The sequence below is a fragment of the Sinohyriopsis cumingii genome, chromosome 18 (genome assembly GCF_028554795.1).
Source record: "Sinohyriopsis cumingii isolate HCF-2022 chromosome 18, ASM2855479v2, whole genome shotgun sequence".
NCBI classification, from domain to species: domain Eukaryota; kingdom Metazoa; phylum Mollusca; class Bivalvia; order Unionida; family Unionidae; genus Sinohyriopsis; species Sinohyriopsis cumingii.
The window spans coordinates 30,759,255-30,785,553 of record NC_142978.1 but is presented as its reverse complement, the minus strand read 5'-3'; the positions used below and the strand labels follow the sequence as shown (position 1 = coordinate 30,785,553).

General features: G+C 34.8%; 1 protein-coding gene across 3 annotated transcripts in view; it reads right to left on the bottom strand.

The window, feature by feature from the left end:
• Nucleotides 1-26,299, bottom strand: part of LOC149776313 (uncharacterized) — a 124,489-nt gene that overhangs the window by 78,187 nt on the left and 20,003 nt on the right. For all 3 annotated transcript variants that reach the window (XM_089942796.1, XM_089942795.1, XM_089942797.1), the window contains exons 6-11: nt 25,174-25,302; nt 18,492-18,645; nt 16,962-17,111; nt 8,628-8,741; nt 2,883-3,023; nt 1,399-1,666 (exon numbers count right to left, since the gene is read on the bottom strand). In XM_089942796.1, the coding sequence (XP_089798922.1) occupies nt 1,399-1,666; nt 2,883-3,023; nt 8,628-8,741; nt 16,962-17,111; nt 18,492-18,645; nt 25,174-25,302 (956 nt within the window). The remainder of the gene's footprint in view (nt 1-1,398; nt 1,667-2,882; nt 3,024-8,627; nt 8,742-16,961; nt 17,112-18,491; nt 18,646-25,173; nt 25,303-26,299) is intronic.

The window sequence follows — 26,299 nt, the reverse complement described above, 5'->3', positions numbered from 1 at the left end:
GTTTATACAATATTGACAGAAAACAAATATTTGTCATTTAGGATGGCTGGATTCACTAGCAACTGGGGCTTGTATTTCTAACATTTCCAGTCAGGAAATGTTTTTGAAGCAGAAAGATTAAAAAATGACTTTAGAAGAAATCCAATTCTGACTGCCTAAAATGACAAAACTAAGTAACCCATTAAATGGGTATAAAAGGTGTAATATCTAGCTGAAAACTTTCATTAGCCATGTCAAGAAAAATCCTACTGTATATCTTTTTTAATTAAAATTAACATCTTGTCCTCTGTATTAAAATATAAGCTTCTATTCCTTAAACAAGGTGTATTTCATAATCTTAAGTATAATTAAGACTGCAACATAAGCTATAATTTCACTATTAAAATTGACAACTACAGTAGAACACTGATATCTGGATGCCAATTATCTGGATTGTTCCCATAAATTGACAATTACTATGTCCCCTCCCCCAATTTTGACTTTTGACAATTTACAAGTATCCAGAAATAAAACAAATTTCCCAATCACCACACCAACACAGAACAGAGAAACACAAAACAAAAACAAACATCCATGAATATAACAGTTAACACAGATGTCATAGGAAAGAGGAAGAGAGAAAGAGCAATGAGGAGGAATAAATAAAATTTATTCTTATACCTGATTGTTGTTAAATGACTGCCATACTGACAATATGTAATTTGTCAAAGAGAAACCCCAAGCTATTAAATCAGGAATGAAGGCCAATAATAATCCCATTAAAGATTTTCTGTAAGCCTACATAATTACCTGTTAACCAGCAATCAATGGTTAATGAACAGCTGTTAATAAAGTAGCAACACAGGTAAATATGGAAGCCATCATATCAGTATAGTTAACACATTATTAATGCACTGTCACACTTCATCTAAGTTCTACTTGGTGATCAAACTTCAATCCTAGTGATGATTTACTACCCAGACCCAATGGGTCCAGATAATCAATGTTTTACTGTAGCAATAACCAAGACTTGATTATTTTTGTTGTTGAAGTAGTGCAATATTTCATTAATTAAGCATTGTCAGTCAACCAGGCATTGCCAGTTCTCAAAGTCTGATGTAATAATACTGCATAATTTACCAATAATTTTACTTACAATCGCACCTTAAGAATGGTGAACATTTACATATATTTCATAAATGACAAAACAGTGTAAAAATATCCTTTTTAAATATAGAGAAACAAATGTTTCAAGAAACTGAATGTTTCCAGATTCAATAATAATTCTGGAGAAAAATAATCTCATGCTTCTGTTCAGACAATAAACTGATTTGCCAAATGTTTCAAATATCAGCATAGATAAAATAATCTTGAAATTATTTCTTTGAAATCATAATCAACAGCATGTAATAATATTACCAAGGAATGAACACATTCATTGTTTTAGGCTTCAACAACTTCTCCTTTAGAAGGTATGACAGAATCTTCTGTGCCAACTCTTCTGAAATCCCAGAGAGGGACATAATCTGGTGCTGATGGTCATTAAGACGGCATGATATGTGATGAAGACATAGATGCATCAGAGAATGTACTGCTAGCTGTTTGTGAAGACTGCCAGCATGACTACAGGCTGCTTGGATAACCTCCCCTGGCAGATGTTGAGCAAATCTCTCTTCAGCTCTTTTTACTATCAATATATTGAAAAGGTTTTGTTTATTAAAAAAAAATATATTTGTCATTGTTTAATTTTATTTCATCTGAGTGTCGAAGAATATTAAAGGAAAAAAATTTAATTACAGATTTTAGAAACTTTAGTAAGCAAGGTTCACCTGCAAGAACTAAGAGTGCATATAAAAAAATGTAACAATTATTTTATCCAAGTCATTATTTGGTTTTTTAAAATGCACCTATTGAACCATATACTCATGATAAATGTCTGAATTGACTCCCCTTATTTATTATTTTCTATTTTTCAAAATGAGGACGATGTGTTGGCTCCAAAGAGATGACTTTACTAAATTTGTGTGTATCTTAATACACCATACTCATCTGAAAAGAACCGATTTTTCACATTCCTATGTGTGTGTATCTTGTTTTCTGGTGTAGAACAACAATGTAGAATACTTCTCTTTTTCATCAATGGCCAATCTTGCATCACATGACCCATTATTGTGCACACAAACTGACAAGGTCTCATCAATTTCTATCTTCACTTAAGCATTCTTTCAAAAACAATCAAAATAAACCTTAATTGCAACAGATTTACAGCTAAAATATGTCGGATGACATTAGTTTCTCATAAACCTGAAACATACAAAATAAAAATACCAAATCTAGATCAATTTTGAATCCATGACTATAATTATTTTGCTTCATTTAAAATTAGTGAATGGATGAAATTTATTTTCTTAGCTGTTAACATATGTATTATTGCACAACCTGTATTGATACTACCTAGACAGTCTTGACCACTGTTCTTTGAATGATATGTGTGCCTTTGATGGTCATAAATTACTTCAGACTTTGAAAATTATCTAACACAGACTATTTAAAATCTGACGTTGAAATTTTCTGATCCAACACCAAAGCATAAAGATTATTTCTCTCACATTCCTGAACAGTTGATGACCCTCATAAACTGTTCAGGAATGTGAGAGAAATAATCTTTCTGCTTTGGTGTTGGATCAGAAAATTTCAACCTCAGATTTTAAATAGTCTGTGTTGGATAATTTTCAAAGTCTGAAGTAATTTATGACCCTCTGGTGGAATTTTCTATACTGATGGCATGACGAATTCTATTAGTCTACTACTACTAATATTTAATGCAGGCAAGATGAATAATCTTCACATATCTTTTTTTAAAAAAATACTTCAGGCATCTATCCATGGTTTATCTGACTTACAAGCTATTTCTCTTGCAGGGCGATGATGGTGTTCCATCCGGTCATGACCTGGGTGACCCTCAGGCACAAGCTTCTGCCCTACTCCTCGAAACACATGCCGCTGGTTCTGCTGTCCCCCAAACCCAAACATATCAAAGTTACCTGAAAAAATGCAAGAAAAGAATTTATGTAAAAATAGGTTTCATGCCAAGATACACATGTGTACTGAACACAAGGCAAGATAATTATTCCATGTACAAATGGTTCAAGTTTGCAAGTCAGCATAACCAGAATGGAACAGAGAAACTGTGTTATATTATCCTGACACATAGGGTAAAAAGAAGTATAGTTAAACCTTGTAATGCAACCATTCAGGGGTCCATGATAACAAGATGATCTATATTTGCAAATCAAAATCATCAGTCAGCAGGGCAACTCAACACCTACTAATTCCATAATTGCTTCTGTTAATCTCCAGCTTGTGGTGAGATTCATTTCTACCTCCATGTTCATGCTACTCTTCTGCAACATCATTTTGGGGTTAATGATTTTAACTCTTAAATAATGAATGGGAGATACCAGATGACCCATGGGTGTTGAAAATTTACTTTGAGGGCACCAGATCATGTAGGTAAATGGATAGATAGAAAAGTGTTTGGAAATAAATTTGTGTGTGTAAGAGAAAGATAAAGTGAGAGAAAGAATGTTGAAGTATTGACTTGTTTATACTCACAATTGAAGGATTTGTGAACACTTATTTTATCTATACACTTACCAATTATCATCTAGCTGCCATGCATGAAACTATTTGACAATCTGACTCAGAGTCTTGAGAATAATTGAGAACACTTATACTTGTCCATTTTATTGCTTGTCAAGCATTAATGATATTTTGTTCCACTGTAATTATAATGTACTGCTGGTGGGTGCTACATTTTTGTAACATTAATTATGGTTTGAACAATATTTTCCTGATGGTTAATCATTAGGCAGGAATACCTTTTATTTCCAAAAATACCAATTAAAGTAATATCATGAGTATTATTATTAACAATGAACACCTGCTCACCATTAAATCACTGACATGCATCATTCAAAACAATCCTTGAAAAGCTATGGTTTAGGGTCGACAATCCGACGTACTGCTGGAGGCTAACTTAGGACATAAAAGTTGGTGAATCCAAGATACTAACAAATATTACAATTAAATATAACTGATAAGTTTAAATATGAATATGTGTTCCTTATTTGTCAAAAATTACAAAGGAGCCCCAAGTGGCCGAGTGGTCTAAAGCGCTCTCTGTTACGGATCACTGCCATCTCACCTCTGTCTACGTGGGTTCGAGTCTCGGATTCAACCAATGGGGGTATGTGAGAAAGCTTGCCAGTAGCTTCTCGTGGGTCGGTGGTTCTTCCTGGGGTTTTCCCGGGTTCTTCCTCCACCATTAATACTGGCCGCCATAAATAGCCTATCGTGTGCTGAAAAATGGCATTAACCCCACAACAACAATAACAACAACACCAAAAATTACAAATACTAAATATTCACATATCACATCTGCACTAGAAATAGTAAGATTGACCATGACTACAAAATGGAAATGACAAATATACCTAGATGAAAAAAACTGATGGATAAATAGAATGCACAGAGCAAGTGTTTTGTTTATTTTACCATGACCACTGACTTAAAAAAAAATATTGTATCTTGTATCGCTCTCTCACTATTTTGGATTTGCCTATGCACAAGCACCTTGCAAAAATGAGTTTGTCTCAATTGAATTTTAGCTTGTCCAAGGAGCTGGACAAGTTGATTTGTAAATCTCTGTATATACAGGCACACGCACACACTAAGGCAAAATCAGTGAAGTATTTCACTAAGCTTACAGTGAAATGAACACGAGAAAAATGAATAAAGGTAAATTAAAAGAATTTAATGAAATGATTTATCTTCTCTGTAAAAAGGCTTGTTTAATTGATATAACTTGTGATAAGGTCAAATAATTCATTTCAATAAGACAGTGCCAAATAAGCTTATTGTACAATTAAATGCAATAACAAATTGCAAAGTATTCATCAATGATGATGATGAAGGAGTGAAAATCAGTAAGGAAATACATGAAATACACTTACCTAAGATAAAAATGCTCTGAGCGATAGATGAGATTCAAACAAAAAGCATCTGCATGGTCTCTTAAGAGAGAGTGCTGACCAGGCATAGACAAAATTAGTAACTGCCAATAAACAGATTGGAAACCAACCCCTATAATTAAGGGGATACCAGTCTCATCTGATTTTTGTCTTGGCAAATAGTTAACTTTCTTTTCATTACATTTATTGCTAGAACAATTCTAGCATGATCAGAGCTTGAGAAATTAATTTAAAACACTAAATGAAACCAAAGTCAGTGAAGCATGAAACATGTTATACAGGCCTATTTTTTATGATGAAGAAGTATTACTTGTAAACATGTATCAATTCACGAAGTTTCATGATTCCAGGTAACACACACACACACACACACACACACACACATATATATATATATATAAACCAACTGCAAAAACCCAAGGTAATGCAAAAAACCTAACCCATACTGTACAACATCAATGTATATGTGTTCCAAGTTTCACCCTTTTTAGCCCACTCCAGAGTGTCTCATGAAACCCACTCCAAACTGTTCTGTGGGATGCTGTAAAAAGGAATGATTGAGTTCCAGTCAGGCTGTACATGTGTACATGCTCAAGCCAATGCGGACACTAGGGGCAGCACATTAGCTCTCTGTCTGCTTTGTAGAGGCAAGTTCATAATCTTACGCTTTATTATAATTACTCTCTAATTCAGCTTAATTAAAACCTTCACTTTTGTCAACTTCAACCATTAATTCCACAGTAAACTTGTGTGTAATCTAAATATCTAAGGTAACCAAATTATTTGGGCTTTGTGACTTAAAATTTACAAATAAGAAACTTATAGAGGTACATGATGGAGCATGAAGAAGTAAAAAAAATGTCAAAAGGTTACACGTAACAAATTCTGTTAATCCACTTAAGAGTGATATTGTTTTAATGGCTATTCATCTTGCAATTAACAAAAAGCAACATTGTCTACATCATGTCAACAAAATGCAACGCTGACTAGATCATGTCAACAAAATGCAACACTGACTAGATCATGTCAACAAAATGGAACACTGACCAGATCATGTCAACAAAATGCAACACTGATTAGATCATGTCAACAAAAAGCCATATTGGCTACATCATGTCAACAAAATCCAACACTGACTAGATCATGTCAACAAAATGCAACATTGTCTACATCATGTCAACAAAATGCAACACTGACTAGATCATGTCAACAAAATGCAACACTGACTAGATCATGTCAACAAAATGCAACACTGACTAGATCATGTCAACAAAATGCAACACTGACTAGATCATGTCGACAAAAAGCCATATTGGCTACATCATGTCAACAAAATGCAACACTGACTAGATCATGTCAACAAAATGCAACACTGACTAGATCATGTCGACAAAAAGCAGTAGTCTACATCATGTCAACAAAATGCAACACTGATTAGATCATGTCGACAAAAAGCCATATTGGCTACATCATGTCAACAAAATGCAACACTGACTAGATCATGTCAACAAAATGCAACAGTGACTAGATCATGTCAACAAAATGCAACACTGATTAGATCATGTCGACAAAAAGCCATACTGGCTACATCATGTCAACAAAATGCAACAATGACTAGATCATGTCAACAAAATGCAACACTGACTAGATCATGTCGACAAAAAGCCATATTGGCTACATCATGTCAACAAAATGCAACACTGACTAGATCATGTCAACAAAATGCAACACTGACTAGATCATGTCAACAAAAAGCAATAGTCTGCATCATGTCAACAAAATGCAACACTGACCAGATCATGTCAACAATATGCAACATTGTCTACATCATGTCAACAAAATGCAACACTGACTAGATCATGGTGACAAAATGCAACACTGGCTAGAGCATGTCAACAAAATGCAACACTGACTAGATCATATCAACAAAAAGCAACATTGTCTACATCATGTCAACAAAATCCAACACTGACTAGATCATGGCGACAAAATGCAACACTGACTAGATCATGTCAACAAAATGCAACACTGACTAGATCATGTCAACAAAATGCAACACTGACTAGATCATGTCAACAAAAATATTGTTTACATCATGTCAACAAAAGCCAACACTGACTAGATCATGTCAACAAAATGCAAAATTAACTAGATCATGTTGACAAAAAGGAATATTGTCTACATCATGTCAACAAAATCCAACACAACTAGATCATGTCAACAAAATGCAACACTGACTAGATCATGTCAACAAAAAGCAACATTGTCTACATCATGTCAACAAAATCCAACACAACTAGATCATGACAACAAAATGCAACACTTACTAGATCATGTCAACAAAAATATTGCTTACATCATGTCAACAAAATGCAACACTGACTAGATCATGTTGACAAAAAGGAATATTTTCTACATCATGTCAACAAAAAGCAACAATATCTACATCATGGCTTATTTATAAAGTCTGTAATGTCTATTTATCCCAGTTATAAAAGTGGACTAAACTTTATACCTGTTTATAAAATTTGTTTCACTCTATCAGATTTAGTGTTTATTTATGAGTTATGATAAGAACTGCAATTACTCTGATGGTCTCATCCAGTGATTTTTGATGGTCTCTAATATAGTTTGAACACATGTATTATAAAATTTACATTTTACAATTAATTATAAGAATGTACTCAAAATGTACTATTTTGCCTTAAACCCTCATTCTGTTTGGAAAGTGATAATGTTAGAAAAACAAACTCCATCCTCAGGATCTGGTTTTGTGTTGTGTATGATCCAAAATTCCTTCCTCGTGTGGAAAGTTCTTATCCTAAACTGATATTTATGAAGGGACTGCTCCAGTGGCTTACTGGTTAGAGCATCTGCCTTGGAAGTGGGAGGTAGTGTTTTTTAATCCTGGTTGAGTCACACCAAAGACTTGCAAAAATAGTACTAACAGCTGCCTCACTTGGTGCTCAGCATTAAGAGGTTAGTGTTAGGACTAATTGGCCTGGTGTAAGGATAATGTGACTGGGTGGGACACTGTGCTACTTGTCTGTGGCATGATGCCCCAGTGCTAGACATCACTATAAACTGCCACAATGCAGACAATGTATAGTGATATGACTGATTTTTTTTTATTATAAAAGCTACATTAAAAATCCTATTCACACACATATATTTATGAAGTTTTCTATTAATCTAAGTTTTCAAAGCCAACACTTGCACAAGTTTGTGTTTGCTTTCTTCTTCACATACATTACCTGATCACAATACCTTTGCAATCTCCTTCTGTTTTATCTATTCCAACCCATTACTGTCAAAAGTATATCAGTTTTATCTTTTCCAACCCATTACTGTCAAAAGTATATCAGTTTTATCGATTCCAACCCATTACTGTCAAAAGTATATCAGTTTTATCGATTCCAACCCATTACTGTCAAAAGTATATCAGTTTTATCGATTCCAACCCATTACTGTCAAAAGTGTATCAGTTTTATCTATTCCAACCCATTACTGTCACATGGACTCTCAAGAGTATCTATCAACTGCTAGAACCTGCCATATAATTCCCACAGAATTAGTATCATTTAATGTTTAAAGCCAATTTTTCTTTCAACTCACCTATTGGAGGCATTCCTGGAGGCATCATCCTACCACCAAACATGCCTGCCATTTGGTCAGCTGGCTCCTCTTCTTCCTCATCTATGAAATCCATAACTGCTTCATCTGCTAATGCTGAAACAAATATTTTTCATTCTCTTACAACCCACTTAAATGTAATAAACTCTTCAGATTTCAAGACCTAAGGATTAAGGCCTGATTGTAAATACAATCTATGTAACTATTCCCATTTTTTTATATCAGCACTGCATCCAGACAAAAGATGGGGATTTTCTACTACACCTTCCAAAAGAAGCTGAAGTGGATCTGATTGATTCAGTCCATATATGTCGGCTTGTGAATAAATAAAAATTTACACATTGAAATTGGTGAGGGAAATGAAAAACTTCTATAGTTTTTACAATATTAATGCTGGTCTTCTTGATTTTGCACACACACCCACACCCACACAACTTTCTTGAGATAAAAAAGGACAAGTCAATTACACAACCAGCATTCTCCTGGACCTCTTCCTGCCTCAAGGTACTAGGTCCCAATTCATAGCTTACAAACCATTCATATAAAGAGACCATTAGATCACATGGGTTCTCAACCATTTGTAATTGTAAAAGGTCATTGTATATACAAATGTCAGTCTTTGTAAATATATTAATTACTAGTGAGTGGCTAAAAATCTGACGAAAGATTGAAATAATGCCTTGTCTGGTTGATAATGTTGAACTCTGATCCTTCAAGAAAAAATCTAGCTCTACTTTTTGTGACTTACACCTATGCAAGTTAGTGTGTAAAAACGGTTCATTCTTCATTTGTCTATAGACATAAATAACAAAATGGAGGTTCTTCAGCTTGGTTTCAAAGTCATTTCAAGTATATTTATATTTGTGAAATGTTTCTTTATCTTTTCATGCACTGAATGAATTTAAATAATTACTGCCTACATTGCCTTGTCAGATGTTAAATTTTGTCATTATGCATATTTCTGAGTGAAGAGTCACTCTGTAAACACTATTCTCAAATTAACTCAAAGGCAATGACATCTGAATGATGATACAATACTCTTGTGTTGTAATTTATCATTATGACCATTTTATAATAACTTTTGTACTTGCAATCCAGCTTAAGTATTACTATCATTATATTCTATTAAATATCTTTCTGTTCTCTATAAAGGAGGCAATCGATTGTGATGGCACAGCACTGACAGAGTGTGTGTGATTTAGATTTTTAATGCATCTTTAACAATTTTAGTTATATTGCTACGATGTCTGAAGGGTGACATTTTAGACTGATGGCTAGCACTGGGGCATCATGTTCCACCTAGTCACATTATCCTGACATCAGGCTGACAAGTCCTAACACTAACTTCTTGATTCTGAGTGCAAAGTGAAGCAGGTCTTAGTACCATTTTTATGTCTTTGGTATGGCTCGGTCTGGGTTTGAACTCGTGACCTTCCACATCTGAGACAGACACTGTAGCCACTTAGGCCACTAAAGCGGTACAGCCCGGACTGAAATTATGTTTGCCAAACAACAAGATAAAATTGTTTGTTCATTTCAACTGCTGAGTGTTGAAACCATCTGTGATAATCTAGAGCAATAACAAGACAATCTTTTCAGGTGGTGTGGCAATAAAGATTTTCAAGAAAGACATCATAGTGGACATAATGGTTGCAATATCAGCATTATTTTCATTAAAGACCAACTAGATACAGTGTGATCACGCTATAACACGGTAGTTGGGAGCCACATAACCTGACCGTGTTAAAGACCAAACCACAGAGCCTGCATATCAAGTCCAAGAAGAAAGCATTGAAAAAACATTTGTAACCATGTTATAAGCAACCAGGTCAGCTAGCCAAAGAAAATAATGCATGTACCCCAAAAAATTTGCTGGGAGAGGGGAGATAAGAAGTGGGGTAGGTAATAAATGCGGGTGCAAAATATCTGCTTCATTAGCATAATTACCACCTTAAATGAGAAATACACCTGTAGTGAAAACAGAGAAGGCATATATATTTTACTTTATAAAGAGAACCACAGATTGGTACATAAACGTGTATATTGTTTATATATACATGTCTAATGTATAGCATGAACAGAGTATCAACACCATGTACTCACCCGCGAATCTCATCACATACATTGAATCAACAATACAAGTAATTCCATCGAAATTATGCATACACAGAGATTTAAAATATTCAATAATTTTGTTACAGATCAGATATGTCTGAATTCAGTGGAAAAAAACAGCACAATCACGGAATGAAAGATGAAGCACATTTACTTTTCAGTATGTCCCAAATCGATAATAGTTTGCGTTTTAAGCCACTGTTGGTAGCATTCATAAGCATAAACTTTTTTCCTACGAAAAGGAAACTTTCACAGCACAGTAAACGTTTTCCAGTCATGTTAGAAAATGAAAAATCCATCAGATTCCATTGCTTTTATTCACGTCTGGTACTGACTTCCTTTGAAGAAAGGTTCTTTGTTTTTATTGAAGATTGTAGTTGGCTTTCTTTGATGAAAGGTGCATGCAATATTGAAGTCACCACTAAAGGACAACTTTGGAGAACCAAACAGATGCTGTTTCTTACTGTGGCGGCATCATCAAATTGTACTGCATGATTGATACTGATTTTTTTATTTATTTGTTTAGTACGTTTCTATAATAATTGGTGCTTAAACGGTAATGTTTTCTTTGAAATTTCAGCAAACTATTTTATCTGGTTACATTTTTTAATAAGGAATTGGCCATTGTTTGGTCGATTGTAGTTACTGTTCCTCCCTCCCTACTGAAAAGATCAACAAGTAAGATCTCTCTTTTTTTTTACATTAGTGGTAGTAGAGTGATGCTGCCTTCCACACGTGTCAGAAATGTAATGAGGGTCAACGGACAATAGAGATGCAAGTGTTCTGGTCTGATGACAGGGATTATTACAGAAAAACTGTGTTCTGAAGGATTTAATTCTGAGTGAATAGAAGAGCAATTTTACTTACCATCTATATACAAATGTCAGTCTTTGTAAATATATTAATTACTAGTGAGTGGCTAAAAATCTGACAAAAGATTGAAATAATGCCTTGTCTGGTTGATTTCTGCTACCAGAAATGTCAACCAAAATATGCAGATATCTCAAAGCATACAGTATGCATGCTAGATGTTAAGATATGTGGATTATGATATAACAATGCACTATTAAGATGGTTTGTCAATATGGACAATGAATTTGTTTGTGTAAAAATAAATAAATTTCAGTGCATTTGATATCTAGTTTGTGGCTTCCTTTCATGGGGCCTCTTAATTTCTCCACTCCAAACCAATGGTTGTATATACAAGTTTAAACAGCCAACAAGGTTGCCAACAACAAGAAAATTGCCAGATGGTATATTTTGCTGCCAATAAGGAAAAAACAAAATCGCATTTTTTCGTAATTTTAAGAAAAAACTATTTTTTGGTGTATGAGAAAAATACATATAAAATTTCAGGAGCCATGCCACGATCCTCTTGTATTATTCATATGTGATCTCGTTCCCAAATGGAATATGCTATAGTGGGGTCACACTGTATTGTAAGAAGTCTTTAGGTGAAAACTCCATGTTGATATGACATAATGTTCAGAAGCAATAGCTTTAAAAAAAATTTCAAAATGGTTACCATGACTGCTATTTTGGCAGTCAGAATATCACCATTTTCATCATAGGAAATCTTTTGATGAAAACACCATCTTGATATGATTATCCATTCAGAAAGAGCAGTAATAACCAGATTTTAAAGATGGCTGCCAAAGTGACCATACTGGAGACAGATTGGCATCATTTTCATGTAGGCATAGGATAACATTAATATGGTGAAAACCCCATGTTGATATAACTTTCTGTTTAGGAGGAGTACTATAAGATTTTCAAAATGGTAACCATGGTGACTGAACCAGCACTGACCAAAACCTTAAAGCACATAATCTATTACTGTGACCTTGAAACAAAGATCAATGGTGGAAGTGTGCATGTCACCATATGAATGGTCTCAGCTTCATAAAGATGCCAAAGATGAAGAAAACCTATAAGGGGTTTAGGGAATATAATTAAGTGTAAACGAATTTGGACAAAAGTGTAATGGGGGCCCAGAGTGGCCGAGTTGTCTAAAGTGCTCTCTGCTATGGATCACTGCCATCTCACCTCTGTCTGTGTGGGATCGAGTCTTGGATTTGGCCAATGTGGGTATGTGAGAAAGCTTGCCAGTAGCTTCTCGAGGGTCGGTGGTTCTTTCCAGGGATTTCCTGGGTTCTTCCTCCACCATTAACACTGGCCGCCATGTATAGCCTATCGTGTGCTGAAAAATGGCATTAAACCCTACAACAACAAAAGTGTAATGCAAAATTTTTATAACTGTGACCTCAACCACAAGGTCATAGGATGGTGCTAAGGCAATTTGGAACAGGACAATTTGGAGTGGACACAATAGACTACTCAGGGCCAACCATGTTTAGCTGGACAATTTGGAACAGATAGTTTGGGGCCAAAGATTAACTTATTTGCTATAAAGAAATATTAAGTTTAACTAAAAAGGTGTACAAAAATGCTTTATTAGTGATAAAAATGATATACAATGCAGCATTGTAATAATAAAGCATTATTTGGATTTCAATAATACAAAATAAACATTACTACCTGCAAATATGTGTAATTAGTTCAATTACAAAACATCAGCTAACAAGTAAGTATTGTTCAATTTCAGAAACTTAATGTTAAAACCAATAAAGTTATTTTGTCACTACTTGTAAGTAGTCCAATGACGAACAATTTTCATAATCCATAATGACCAAGATCGCTGTTTTTCTTTTTTGTTAGCTGAGGAGCTTTACCTGCAAGTGCCTCTTCTAACTGAATTATGATTGTTTTCTGTTCCTTCTGTAACTTAACAACTAATCTCGATAGTCAAACACTTTGGACAGATCTTACAAACATTGTACCATCCTTTCAATGAGTTGTTGATGCAAATGAACATCACATCTTGACTAGGAATAGAGCACCAACTCTGGCTCTACAACCTTGTTTTCTTCCAATGAAGGTTTCTTCAAAGTAGTTGAGAAGAGGTTCACTGTCTGGGAGAGAATCTAGGTCAATTAGCTCTTCATACATATGCACCTTATCATGGCTGGGTACATATGCTAAAGCTACCAGCATCCGAAAGTTCATTGCAAACTGGGAATCACTCTTGTAGTTAGACACAAAACCCAATTCTTAAATGTTTCTCTGGATGCACTGAATGCATTTATTGCTGCTCTCTCAAAATTGATAAAGACTTTTTGAGGATTCCAATGTGGTTTGAGTTCTTTTAGCTTTCTAAGAAGTGCTATGTAGGTTGATTCAGATCTGGTTTCATAGCAAGGCAAAGACACAAGGTATGCTGAAGCAATCATGCAGGCCATGAAATGTACACAAATGAGTAAATCCTGCAGGACTTACCATCTGCAAACCATATTTATTATTTATTAAAAGGTTTGCAAAAAACACAACCTCAAAAAAGCATGGAAAGTATTATCTGCATGCAAATAAGATGTTTAGACAAATGTTTGAAACTAAAACTGCTGATTTTTAAATATCTAGATGTGACCCTCTGAAACCCAACCAGGTCCTCCAACAGATACTGACAAGTGCTTATATATCCTTGTGGAATTCTGCAAGTGGCAGGGAAAAGCTCTGCCAGCCCACAATCTGTGGGGAAACCATACATTTCGATTTATTGCAATAACACAATACCTTAATATATATATATATATATATATATATATATATATATATATATATATATATATAGTGTGTGTGTGTGTGTGTGATTTGGACATTTTACATAGCTATAAGAATTTTTCAGTTTTTCAGTCATATCGCAAAGATGTCCGAAGTGTGGCAGTTTGTATATATGTCTAGCACTGTGGCTACATGTCACAGACATGTAGCATCATGTCCCACCCAGTCACATTATCCTGACATCAGTCCAACCAGTCCTAAAACCAACCTTTTAATGCTGAGCACCAAGCAAGGCAGCTGTTAGTACTGAGCATCCAGCAAATACCATTTTTATAACTCTCTGGTATGACCCATACAGGATTTGAACCCGCAAACTCCTGCATCCAAGGCAGATGCTCTAACCACTTAGGTCACTGAAACAGTATGTGTGTGTATATATATATATATATATATATATATATATATATATATATATACACACACACACACACACACACACAATGTGACCTGCCATAACGTGCCCTGTGATAACGCGAATTCGGATATAACGCAGTTGTGGCATGGCTCCCGAAATTTTGTATATTCATTTGCACATGAAAAAATATTTTTTGTTCAAAGTACCTGAAATAGTGTATAAAAAAATGTATTATCATTTTGGGGAAGAGATCATGTATGAATTCAAATATAATACAATCTTGGTGTGGTTCCTGAAATTTTAAATACATGTATGTTATTTTTCTCGAATAGGGAAAAAAAATTTCGGTACAAGAAATAGTGCGTAAAACGTTTATTATCACTTTGGGGAAGACTTCGCATAAGAATTTTAATATAATACGATCGTGGCATAGCTTCTGAAATTTAACAATTTCACCAGGTTCTTGAAGTGTTATGCCAAAATAAACATTATCGGAAATTTTACTTATTACTGATCCATGAGTAAAGCCAGTAAGTCGTCTTTGTGATTGTCTTCTATTAATTCTGTATACGATCGTTGCTCAAACAATAGCCAACATGTGTTTCTTCTTTAACTGCATACAAAACCAAGTAGCGGACAATGCGGTGGTTGATAAATGATTCTCACAATTTAATAAACATCAAACAATGAAAGCACCAACATGTTTGCTGGGCTTGGCGGTTTTATTTGACGCAATCAGTCGACCAGTAAATAATATCCACTTCATTAGCTGGAAATTGAAAGGGTATGAAATTGTACATGTGTTCAGCTTTTAAAAAATTGCAAAAGTGACTCGCGACCATTGAAGGCCTACTGTACTTAGTTCTCGGGTTTTACATGTGTATGGTGTTTGCTTATGAACTCATTATTGATTTCCTATTTTTTAAAACATTATTTTACCGATATGGAAAATCAAGTTCACAAACGAAAGTCATTCTCTGCACTTTACGCAATGATTAGTATAGTAGTTTTCACACATTTCTTTTGATATTCACAAAATCTGAACAGTTACATGCACGCTGAAAGCATGTGTTGATTGTTAACTATTCTTGCTGCAGTCGTTCAAACAAATAGGCGTACAAGCGTTAATTATTGGAAATTTACAATGGATAAATGTACACAGAAATGCATATGAGAAAATTTTAGCAGTATGAAATTTGTACAGACACCGTTCATAGATCCTAGAACATAATCAACCCTACACATGCTTCATCTTTCTAAACCTAAAATTTTGCTGTTAATTTTTCCCACTGATTTCAGTCACACAATGATCTGTGACAAAATTATTGAATAGTTTAAATATGTAAGCAATTTTTGCAATGGAATTAATGATCTTGGACAAAATTACTGAATATTGAAAATCTGTGTGCAATTTCTCAATGGAGTTACATGCATTATGGATGAACTGCATGCCACGATGGCAAGATAGTAAACCGTGTTGATACCCTATTCATCATATACAATAGACATGAATACATGGCATGTGCCAATGAGTTGTTCTCTCAAAAAAGTAAAATACTGTAAAACCCTGCTATTAATGCAATCCAATTTTTTGGACCCCAATTATCACGTTATTGTGGGGTTCCACTGTATATGTATATATACTGTAGAACATCTTGCAAGCCCTAAAAAAGATGCAGAAATATTTACTGCAGTCCAGGGGGCCTCATGTGGCCAAGTGGTCTACAGTGCTCACCATTCTGGATCACTGCCATCTCACCTCTGTCTGCATGGGTTTGAGTCTCAGGCTTGGCTAATGTGGGAAGTGAGAAAGCCTGCCAGTAGCTTCTCTTTGGATGATGGTTCTTTCCGGGATTTTCCAGGGCTGTTCTTCCACCAGTTATACTGGCCACCATGTATAGCATATCTTGTGATGAAAAATGGTATTAAACCCTACAACAAAAAACTGCAGTTTAGGGTGTGATTGTTATTTAAAGTTTACAGGAGTATCTCCTCCCACAAAATGAAAGATTCTAGGGATTGATGTTTAAAGAAAAAGACTAAAACAGTATATGTCAATCATTTATCTTTGCAGACATTTTAACTATTTGCTTTTAATACTACAGACTGGAGAACATTTTACTCATCTACCCTTGCTAAGCACATGTCATATGCATTTCATAGCACACCTTCATCTCCCAGACTATGTCCCCTGCCCCAGTGGTGAGATGGCTGTGTAGGTGGGTTCATGCCTCGACGAGATCTACCAAACTGAGATGGAAGGCCCATTCTTTCAAGTTCAGTACTTTTATCCTCCACTGATTCATCTGATGCCGCATCTAGTGTAAATGATAAATTTGCCTGTGGTCAAGGGAGGTAAGAATTTGCAACAAGAATATGTAGTAACATTCACTGCAATGAACTGTGACAAAAGTTAGTACTTGTAACAATCATAGAATTTACAAGGTTGCCTACCCATCTACCAATTTACTAATCTATCTATCAATACTTTTATGACTAACTTTCAAGGTGCATTCTCTCAGAGTCACATAAAGTCTTGAATATTCAAAATTCACAAATTTAATCTGTGTTCCATTACATCTGCCCTTATCTCTATGTTAGTTCTTTACTTAACTTTACATGAAGAAAATCATGATCAAAATTGGTAAATGAAACTGATATGTCACTCATTTTATATTTGAAAAGTGTTGTTAGTACTTAAAAATTTGAATCAACATCATGAAATCTGCTTTTTCTCAACTGATTATTTCAGTGAACACTTTTTCATGGTAAACTCTTTTTCAAACTCTATTATTTCATGGTAAAATTTATAAGTGTTCTCTTATAATATCTAACATACAGATGTCAATTCTTTGGAATTTTCATTTGTCTGGACTAAAAACATTTATCTAGCTTGCCAAATTCATGTCGGAATGAGGAGAATATTTTCTAAACAAAGCATCTGAGACAAGGGTAACCTCTATAACAACCCACAAGATGCAAAGCCTATCTTGTCTGGATGTTGATCGGTTTTAAGAACTCAAAGTTTTTAAGATCTGGACCAAAGAATATAACAGTGTTCAAATAACCAAGTGATTCCTGACAGACTCAAGAAAATTACATTTAATTATTTTTCCACAGGAAAGATTTATCCAATTAAGTTGAAAGAGTTTTAATTATTCTTTTTGTCTGGTTAGTTTTAATGTCATTATTAACATCTTATTGGCTATATCATGCAAAGGAAATGGGAGTATGTGCCTTTCTAAAGGACAAACAAAGGCATCTAACCCAAGCTAGCCTTGCAGGCATGATGCCTGCAAACCTTGGATTACAAGTATGATGCTCTACAGACTGAGCTACCGTGATGAAAGAGGAAGTATTAGTGATGAAAAGAGTGGATATACAATAGCAGTTCTTTGAACTGGAAATATAAATTTGTCCAGAGATTAAGGATGCCCCTGCCAATTTGGTATAAATGAAACAACCCTGGTTCAAGATATATGGTCAAAAGGTAAAGTCAAACATTGGCTATAATTCAGTAACGTTTTTACCAGAAAAAGGTACCATTAGAACCTGAACTCAGGTTTTCTAGACAGTAAACCATAGATACAGACAAAACTGAGCCTGATCAACACAAGTTGTATTAACAAAACTAGATTACAGTTAGCTATTATATGACCAAGACATAATCTATTCAGAAGCCAGAAAACTGAACCAACCCTGAAAATTCTCTGGACTGTGCTGAGAATCCTGCTTGGCAGCTACAGTATCAGTCTGTTTTCTCTGTAGGACCAGTGATCCTGTTGGGGTCAATCCAAGGTCAACTAGACTGGTATGCATGTCTTCTTTATTAAATTCATGGTGGGGAAATGGCTTAAAAAAGAAAGTAAAGAAAAATAATGTAAGATCTGATGCAAAACTGAAATGTATAATGCAACAATTATTCTGGTTTAAACAAATAATGCCTCATGGTCAAAATATGCAATCAAGCTATGGTAATGATATATAAGGAAACCTTCCAAGCCAGCATGGCTGCAGAGCACACTGTGAATACAGTACTTTCACATTTCTTGGGGTACCAACCTTTGTCAACTTTGAATCACTGACTCACACATCTTAATACTAAGTTATGTGAATCTATGAGTAATGGTGAGCAACAGTATCTGAGAAAATGACCTACTATATATATCATGTACAATCCCAATCATGTATAAGCTGCCCCCAACCAAACTGAATAGGGAAAACAAGTGCATGACCCTCATGGTGTTGCTCTATAGGCAATCCTGGGGGTTCGGGTTAGGCATGTGATCTCTGATTTGCCAATCTAAAATAACAAGATATATATACTGGTAGTCAACAAGAAAACTTTTACGTTCACACCTTTGTCTCACATATAAGTCCCCCCACCCACTTCTTCCATTCTTTTCTTTTTTCCTACACATCGATACACATATGAACTTGATGGTTTTGTACAACATGAATAATTTGAAAACATCTTATTACCAATTTTTGTCTCAGTTAAACCTGGAAGACATTATGATGTTATCTTCAAAACAGAAGAAATAATTCAATTTCCTCGTGCAAAGAAAATCTCGTCTAGAACAAATCTGGGCATGGGAATAAGGATGAGTACCAAACAAAAGCTATCACATTTTACTTCCTGCAGATACAACAGACCGCTGCAGCTACAGGTACTTATATTTATTAGTGAAGAAGGAAAACTATTGACTACACCAAGTCCTATTCTACATTTTTTTTTAAAACTTACACACAGTGATAAAGTGGAGCAGTTTGAAATCTGCCCCATCGTTCATTCTATGCTAATTTCATTTTTTTGAACATCACCTTCATTCACTAGTTAAATATCTCTGCATAAAAAGAGAAATTCCAAATTTGTTACCCATGTACAGTTTAAGGAGAGATGATGAGAGGATTTTTTCTTAAGGGAGGCCTCCCCATTTATCAAAGAAAAAAAGCGAGGGAGGAAGAACCAGTCATAAGCCAATATTTATCTAAACTTCAATATCTGTCTCTCTTTCTTCCTGCTCCACTTTCTTAGAGCTCTACTGAAATCAACATCTTTGACAGATGTGACCTCTAGTTGTATAAGCATTAATCTGTTAATTATTTCTGAGCATACTCTGCTCCTTTTCTTCGTATCAATATTGTCCTGTGATTCTTTCTGAAGGGACATATATATAGCTAGCTTTGTCACCGTGAATATTTTGTCAAACTGATCTTTGTGACTGTTATGCACAATATTCCAGAGATCACAGACATTATCTTTTGGATATATCTGCTCCAAGAAAGGATTTTTCACTAGCATAAACTTCAGTAGTTTCTTATCTGTTCCATAATGCTTTATAAGGGTATTTAGTCCATCAATGCTTGTGCAGACAGAGGTATTAAAATAAATACCTCTACTTCTTAATTGCATTTTTTTCACTTATTTTATTCAACTTATCATAACCTTGATATGAATACATGTATATGGTTTTGTTGCAAATCACCCACAGGGTGAAAATGATTAATTTTTAAAAAAAATGAAAACTGCATTCAACCATACATGCCAACTGCTGGCAAGGAAATAGTGTAATCCAAGTGGTCAAAAAGAGTAATCCAAACAGAAAAAGAGTAATCCACATATAACATGATAAAAATTCAATAAGCATATGTACAAAATGATTTATTTATCTCTCTGGACTTTTAACATCAATTACTGCTTTGAGTTTTCAGATATAACACTTTGAGCTTTAAAAAGCAATAGACTCTCATACTGCATTTCAAAACTCTTTGTACCAGCTGAGACTGTGAATGTTTTGCACACCAGTAGAGCACTAAGTGCTGGGTTACTGAGCCTGGATCTGAATTCAGTTTTAATACTGAACAATCTCTCACAGTCAGCATTAGAATGGTAATGAACCAATGTTCCTTTCATAACCTGGCAAAGAGGAGGAAATTTATATATCACAGGTATTGGGTCTTTTTGCTGGGAAATAAGATGAAAAAATCAACTCTGTCCACATGAAGTACATTTTCAGGTAGAGTGCCAACTTGATACTTCAGGAGTTCTCCTAATTTATCAGCAGCCTTTCCTGCAGCATGGTGCATCATATGACAGAGACAACCTGATAAGTACAATGATGGAGACATTTTTCAAATATTGAATGCAACTCCTTTATGAATTCCAATCACTGATGCAGTATCAGCTGAAAATCCCATACAGTTCTGCCAACTTATGTTTATTCAAAGCATTATCAAGCAAATGAAAAAAAAAAAATGTTTTCTCCAGTGGAAAATATTTTTGCTTTAACACATGTATTGACTAAAATAAATCTGACTTGACTTTTAGCGCCAAATACCTACAGACAAGTTCTGTACCAGATATGAATTAGAAGAAAGAATCTGCACACAAAGAGTAAGTTAGAAAATCAGTCTGTTAACAAAGCCATACAGCTGCTATAAATAGAAATAAGGTCACAAGTTAAAAGTAGAAACCAGCATGTTTCTTAGAATAGGACAACTCCTATACAAAGAAAATAATACTGTTAGAAAGTGCATGTAAGTCTTCGGACAAGCGTACTCTTATGTCATAGTTACATAGAAGTCGTCGTTTCTGGAATACTGTCTGTGGGATTAATGAGATGTTAATCAAAATGAGAAAACAAATTATACATTTTTTGGGGGAGGGGGATATATCGAAAATGCGTAATCTGAAAACAGTGATGCGTAAGGCGTAATTTAGTGAAAAAAAGCATAATGATTATGGTTGGCATGTATGTTATACTTTTAAATTATCTGTATTTTAATTAGGCTCAGTATTCTGCCCTTTGTACATTTAATTTTGAAATACCACTGACATGTTCATACCATCTATTTTCTGTCCATCCAGCATGTACATCTGACTTGTACTTAACACTATTTTGGGCTCAAAATCACTCACTGGTATCTCCATTAACACTTTCCCAGCTCCAATGATCTGATATACTTCACAACTTTAAAAATTATTATCATCATCACTATCATCAGCAAATATTTGCTGAACCAAACCATAATGAACCATGCCAATATCAGATATAAAGGGTTTTCTAGGTATCCCTAGCAGTTAAATAAAAATTGTATACTTTGCAGAGCATATTTTTATGTGGGACTTTCAATGAATTTGCAGGAGTTCTTCGTTTCATTGTTCTCCAAGAGTGCAAATTTGTAAAAATTTTGCACAATTCGTGCAATCGCATACCCTGACAGCATCTCTGCTTAAGTACTTGACATATCTAATGACTTTCCCAAGAAGTCTCCCTCTTGCTCTGCCAGTACTTCCTGTTGGTCAGGCAGATAAAAAGCTATACTTATTTCTGATTGGCGGTTATTGTTGAACCTGGACTGGAACAAGCAATAACCAAAAAAATGAGAATTAAATGTAACATATTTCAACTTGCAACACATCAGTAGCATAGCTTTCCAACTGACCAAATCAGTCAAGATACAATCCAAAGTAGAAACTCGCATGAAAGTGGTTATTAAATGATGAGTAGAGTACTTCATTATACATGTGGAACAAGTTTGGAATGTATAGTATATGCTGAACCTATTTCTGGGTTAAGATAATTAGAATGAAATGGGGGGGGGGGGGGGGGCGGGCAGATTAAGAACCATGTCACTTTCTGTTAACTTGAAGACAGCAAGTGGGTATTCTTAGTCTTTTTCATTATTACTAATAAACATGAGTGCCTACGACTGCAAATACAGTTTCAGATGGATTGTAATTTTACACAATAACAAGGCAACTAATAATTATTATTCATGACTGTTGAAGACTAAAATAAGATGCATATGGTAAGCATCGTTTTGTATCAATACTGCGTCTCATATTGATACGTGTATTATTTCAGCAAACGACTCTATGTACTGATAAATCGATGAATCGTTTCACCTCCAGAAGACAGGACTCACAATCTGGTACTTGACACAGTTTCTAGTAATAATCAATAAGTATAATAACTTTCATCCTTAAATCTTAAATGACTTTAAAGTTATAAAGCAGAAAAAATATAAAATTAAAAATGTAAAATATTGAGTGGTGACCTTGACCTGGAGGACAAAACCCCCCATGCTGTACATGACACACCTTCTAGAGATGATATACAAATATATTATTGTTGTTGTTGAGGTTAACGCCATTTTTCAGCACACGATAGGCTATACATGGCGGCCAGTATTAATGATGGAGGAAGAACCCGGGAAATCCCCAGAAAGAACCACCGACCCTCAAGAAGCTACTGGCAAACCTTCTCACATACCAACATTGGTCAAACCCGAGACTCGAACCTACGCAGACAGAAGTGAGATGGCAGTGATCCGTAACGTAGAGCGCTTTAGACCACTTGGCCACTCAGGATCCCACAAATATGTTATCTTGCATGCCTTAACTCAAATGACTTAGAAATGATTGGGCAAATGAAAATGTGAGATGGAAACATAAAATATTGAGATGTGGCAATGTATTTGAAGAGAGGACTTCCAATCTGGTATGAAACACATCTTTAAATGATGATGTATAAATATACCAAGTTTCATCTCCTAATCTCACATGACTTTAAAGCAAAGGAGCAGAAGGGTAGTGTAATGGAAAATATAGTCCTGAGCTTGATTTTTAAAACATGACCCGATGTGACACATTACACACCTTAGTAATGACAAACAAGTAAGACAAGTTTCAATCCTTAATCTCTAATGACTTTGAGGTTATAGCAAAGGAAAAGTGTGAACTGAGACAAAATATTCAACCATGACCATGATATTGATGATAGCATCCATAATGTAGTATGTCACTCACCTTCTTGTGACGATGTACACAAAAACAAAAAGATTCATGCATCAACCTCAAACAGCTTAAAAATTATTTAGCAAAAAGTAAAATGTTATGAAAATATATATTTTTGAAATGTGACCTTGTCTTTGAAGATTGGATCCACAATCTGGTATATGACAAGATTTGTTTCTTAATCAAAATGGATTAAAGGTTCTGGAACCTATATGATGGACAGTCAGAAGCATGGATACCATGTCCCCCACTTTTTTTCAAAGTTAGAGTTAATGACTGGAAGTGAAAGCATGATGTAAATTGTTTTTTTAAAAATGAAGCTGTGACCTTGAAGATAAGACAAGAACCTCCTCCCACATGTGGTACATAACACACTTTCTAGTGATGATATACAAGTATACCAAGTTTCATAACTTAATCTCAAAGAATTTTAACACTAAAGAGCAGGAGGGTAATAGAAAATTATCAAAGATTGAGCTGTGACTTTGACCTTCAAGAAAGGACCCTCAATGGAGGATGCAACACATCTTCTAGTGATGATGTAAAAGTATACCATGTTTTATTGCTTGATAAAAAATTGTATTAAAGCTAAAATGCAAAAGTGAAATGGAAGATACTGAGCTATGACCTTGACCCTTAAGATAAAACCCCTCAATGTGGCATGAAACATACCTTCTAGTGATGATGTACAGTAAAACCTGTCTTGTGAGACCACTCCTTCTGCCAACAAAAATCGATCTCTCATGACAGGTGGTCTCTCATAACAGGTTTGTGCAAGATTACCGATTTTCAAGGTCAAAGTGCAACAGGAACGATTTTAAAATTTCAATCCGAGGCAGAAAAATGAAGTGTTAAGTGAAAATGGAACCAGGTCTTGCAACTTATAGATAAAATGCCAAGGTTACATGATATAATACAGAGATTGCGGCCATTTACTTCCATTTACTACTTTTATCAGGTGAAATAACACTGGTTATTAAAATGAACCAGTAAACCATAAAGTTCTGGTGCTACAGAGTTAGATATGCTGGATAAAGTATTATGTCATAACATCATAAACCTGTTATTGTTTAGTTTTCAACCACAGCAAGTAATGCTTCCAGTCTGGGGATTTATTTTCCTCACATTTTTATTTTACTGGATAGAATATGTTTGCATGCTGACATCTTGGCCATTTTATAATAAGAAAGTTTATGATCATTTAATCATTTAATCATTAGATCATTTAATACAATCTGATTTTCATTGTCTTTTAGAACTGTATTCCCAAGCACTTGATCTGCTATTTGGTGAGATGGTATTGCACGCACAAACATGCATCCACACCCAAAGTTGCATTACTCTGAGGCCAACAATGCTCACAAAACTGACTTAAATCCAAAACTGACAGAAGTACAAATAGTTGAAATGAAATACAGACAGACAAACATGGGTAGTGCTATATGCCCCTTTTCCACATTCATGGTGGGATACAATAAACACCATTATACCTAATTCAAAAACATACAGAGTTAATGAAAATAGTTTCTGCCTGAAAGCTTTGGGGTTTTATTTCTTTTCAAAGCTGGCAGATTTACCTGGATAAAACACATTGTATCTGGGTTTGGTGGTATCTGTTCCTTATGTGACATAAAGTTCCATACATCTCCAAGTGTTGCAAACACTGAGAATGATTGTCTCACAGACCTTCCATCTGGGAAACGAATCTGTAAAACAATTGTACAATGGTGAAGAATTATTTAAATATAACAAGCTTAAATTTAAATCCATAAAGGTAACTGCATAAAACAAAGCTAAATTTTCTTCCCACTCTTCTTTGTATCTTGCATGTCTTCACAATGGTACATTTAATTTTTAATCATTACCTGGAAATTTTATAAACAAAAAAAGTAAAATAATAGAATTTAAGATTTTAAAAAACTACATCAAGCAAAACAGTGCATTAAGTTTCAATGTTCTCTTTACACAAGTCTATCTCTTTTTTTCTCAAATTAGTCATCATTCATAGTCAAGGTTTACTGTGTTTAAAGGTTTCCTCTAAAAAAAGGAAGGGTTATGTCTTCTTCCACTTGACCTTTCACAACTGTGCTGAAAATATTTAGAGACATGATGTATTTATGTGTAACTATATATCATAGCACAAATGCATACCTTAAGTATACCCCCTAGATGTTACAGTATGCCAAGAATCATTACACAACCTAGATGTTACTGTATGCCATCTGTTATTACACACCCTAGATGTTTCAGTATGCCAAAAATCATTACACACCCTAGATGTTTCAGTATGCCAAGAGTCATTACACAACCTAGATGTTACTGTTGCCAAGAATCATTACACAACCTAGATGTTTCAGTATGCCAAGAATCATTACACAACCTAGATGTTTCAGTATGCCAAGAATCATTAAACAACCTTGATGTTTCAGTATGCCATCAGTCATTACACACCCTAGATGTTTCAGTATGCCATGAATCATTACACAACCTAGATGTTAATGTATGCCACAAGTCATTACACAACCTAGATATTAGAGTATGCCATGAATCATTATACAACCTAGATGTTAATGTATGCCACGAGTCATTACAAACCCTAGATGTTAGAGTATGCCAAGAATCATTACACAACCTAGATGTTTCAGTATGCCAAGAATCATTAAACAACCTTGATGTTTCAGTATGCCATCAGTCATTACACAC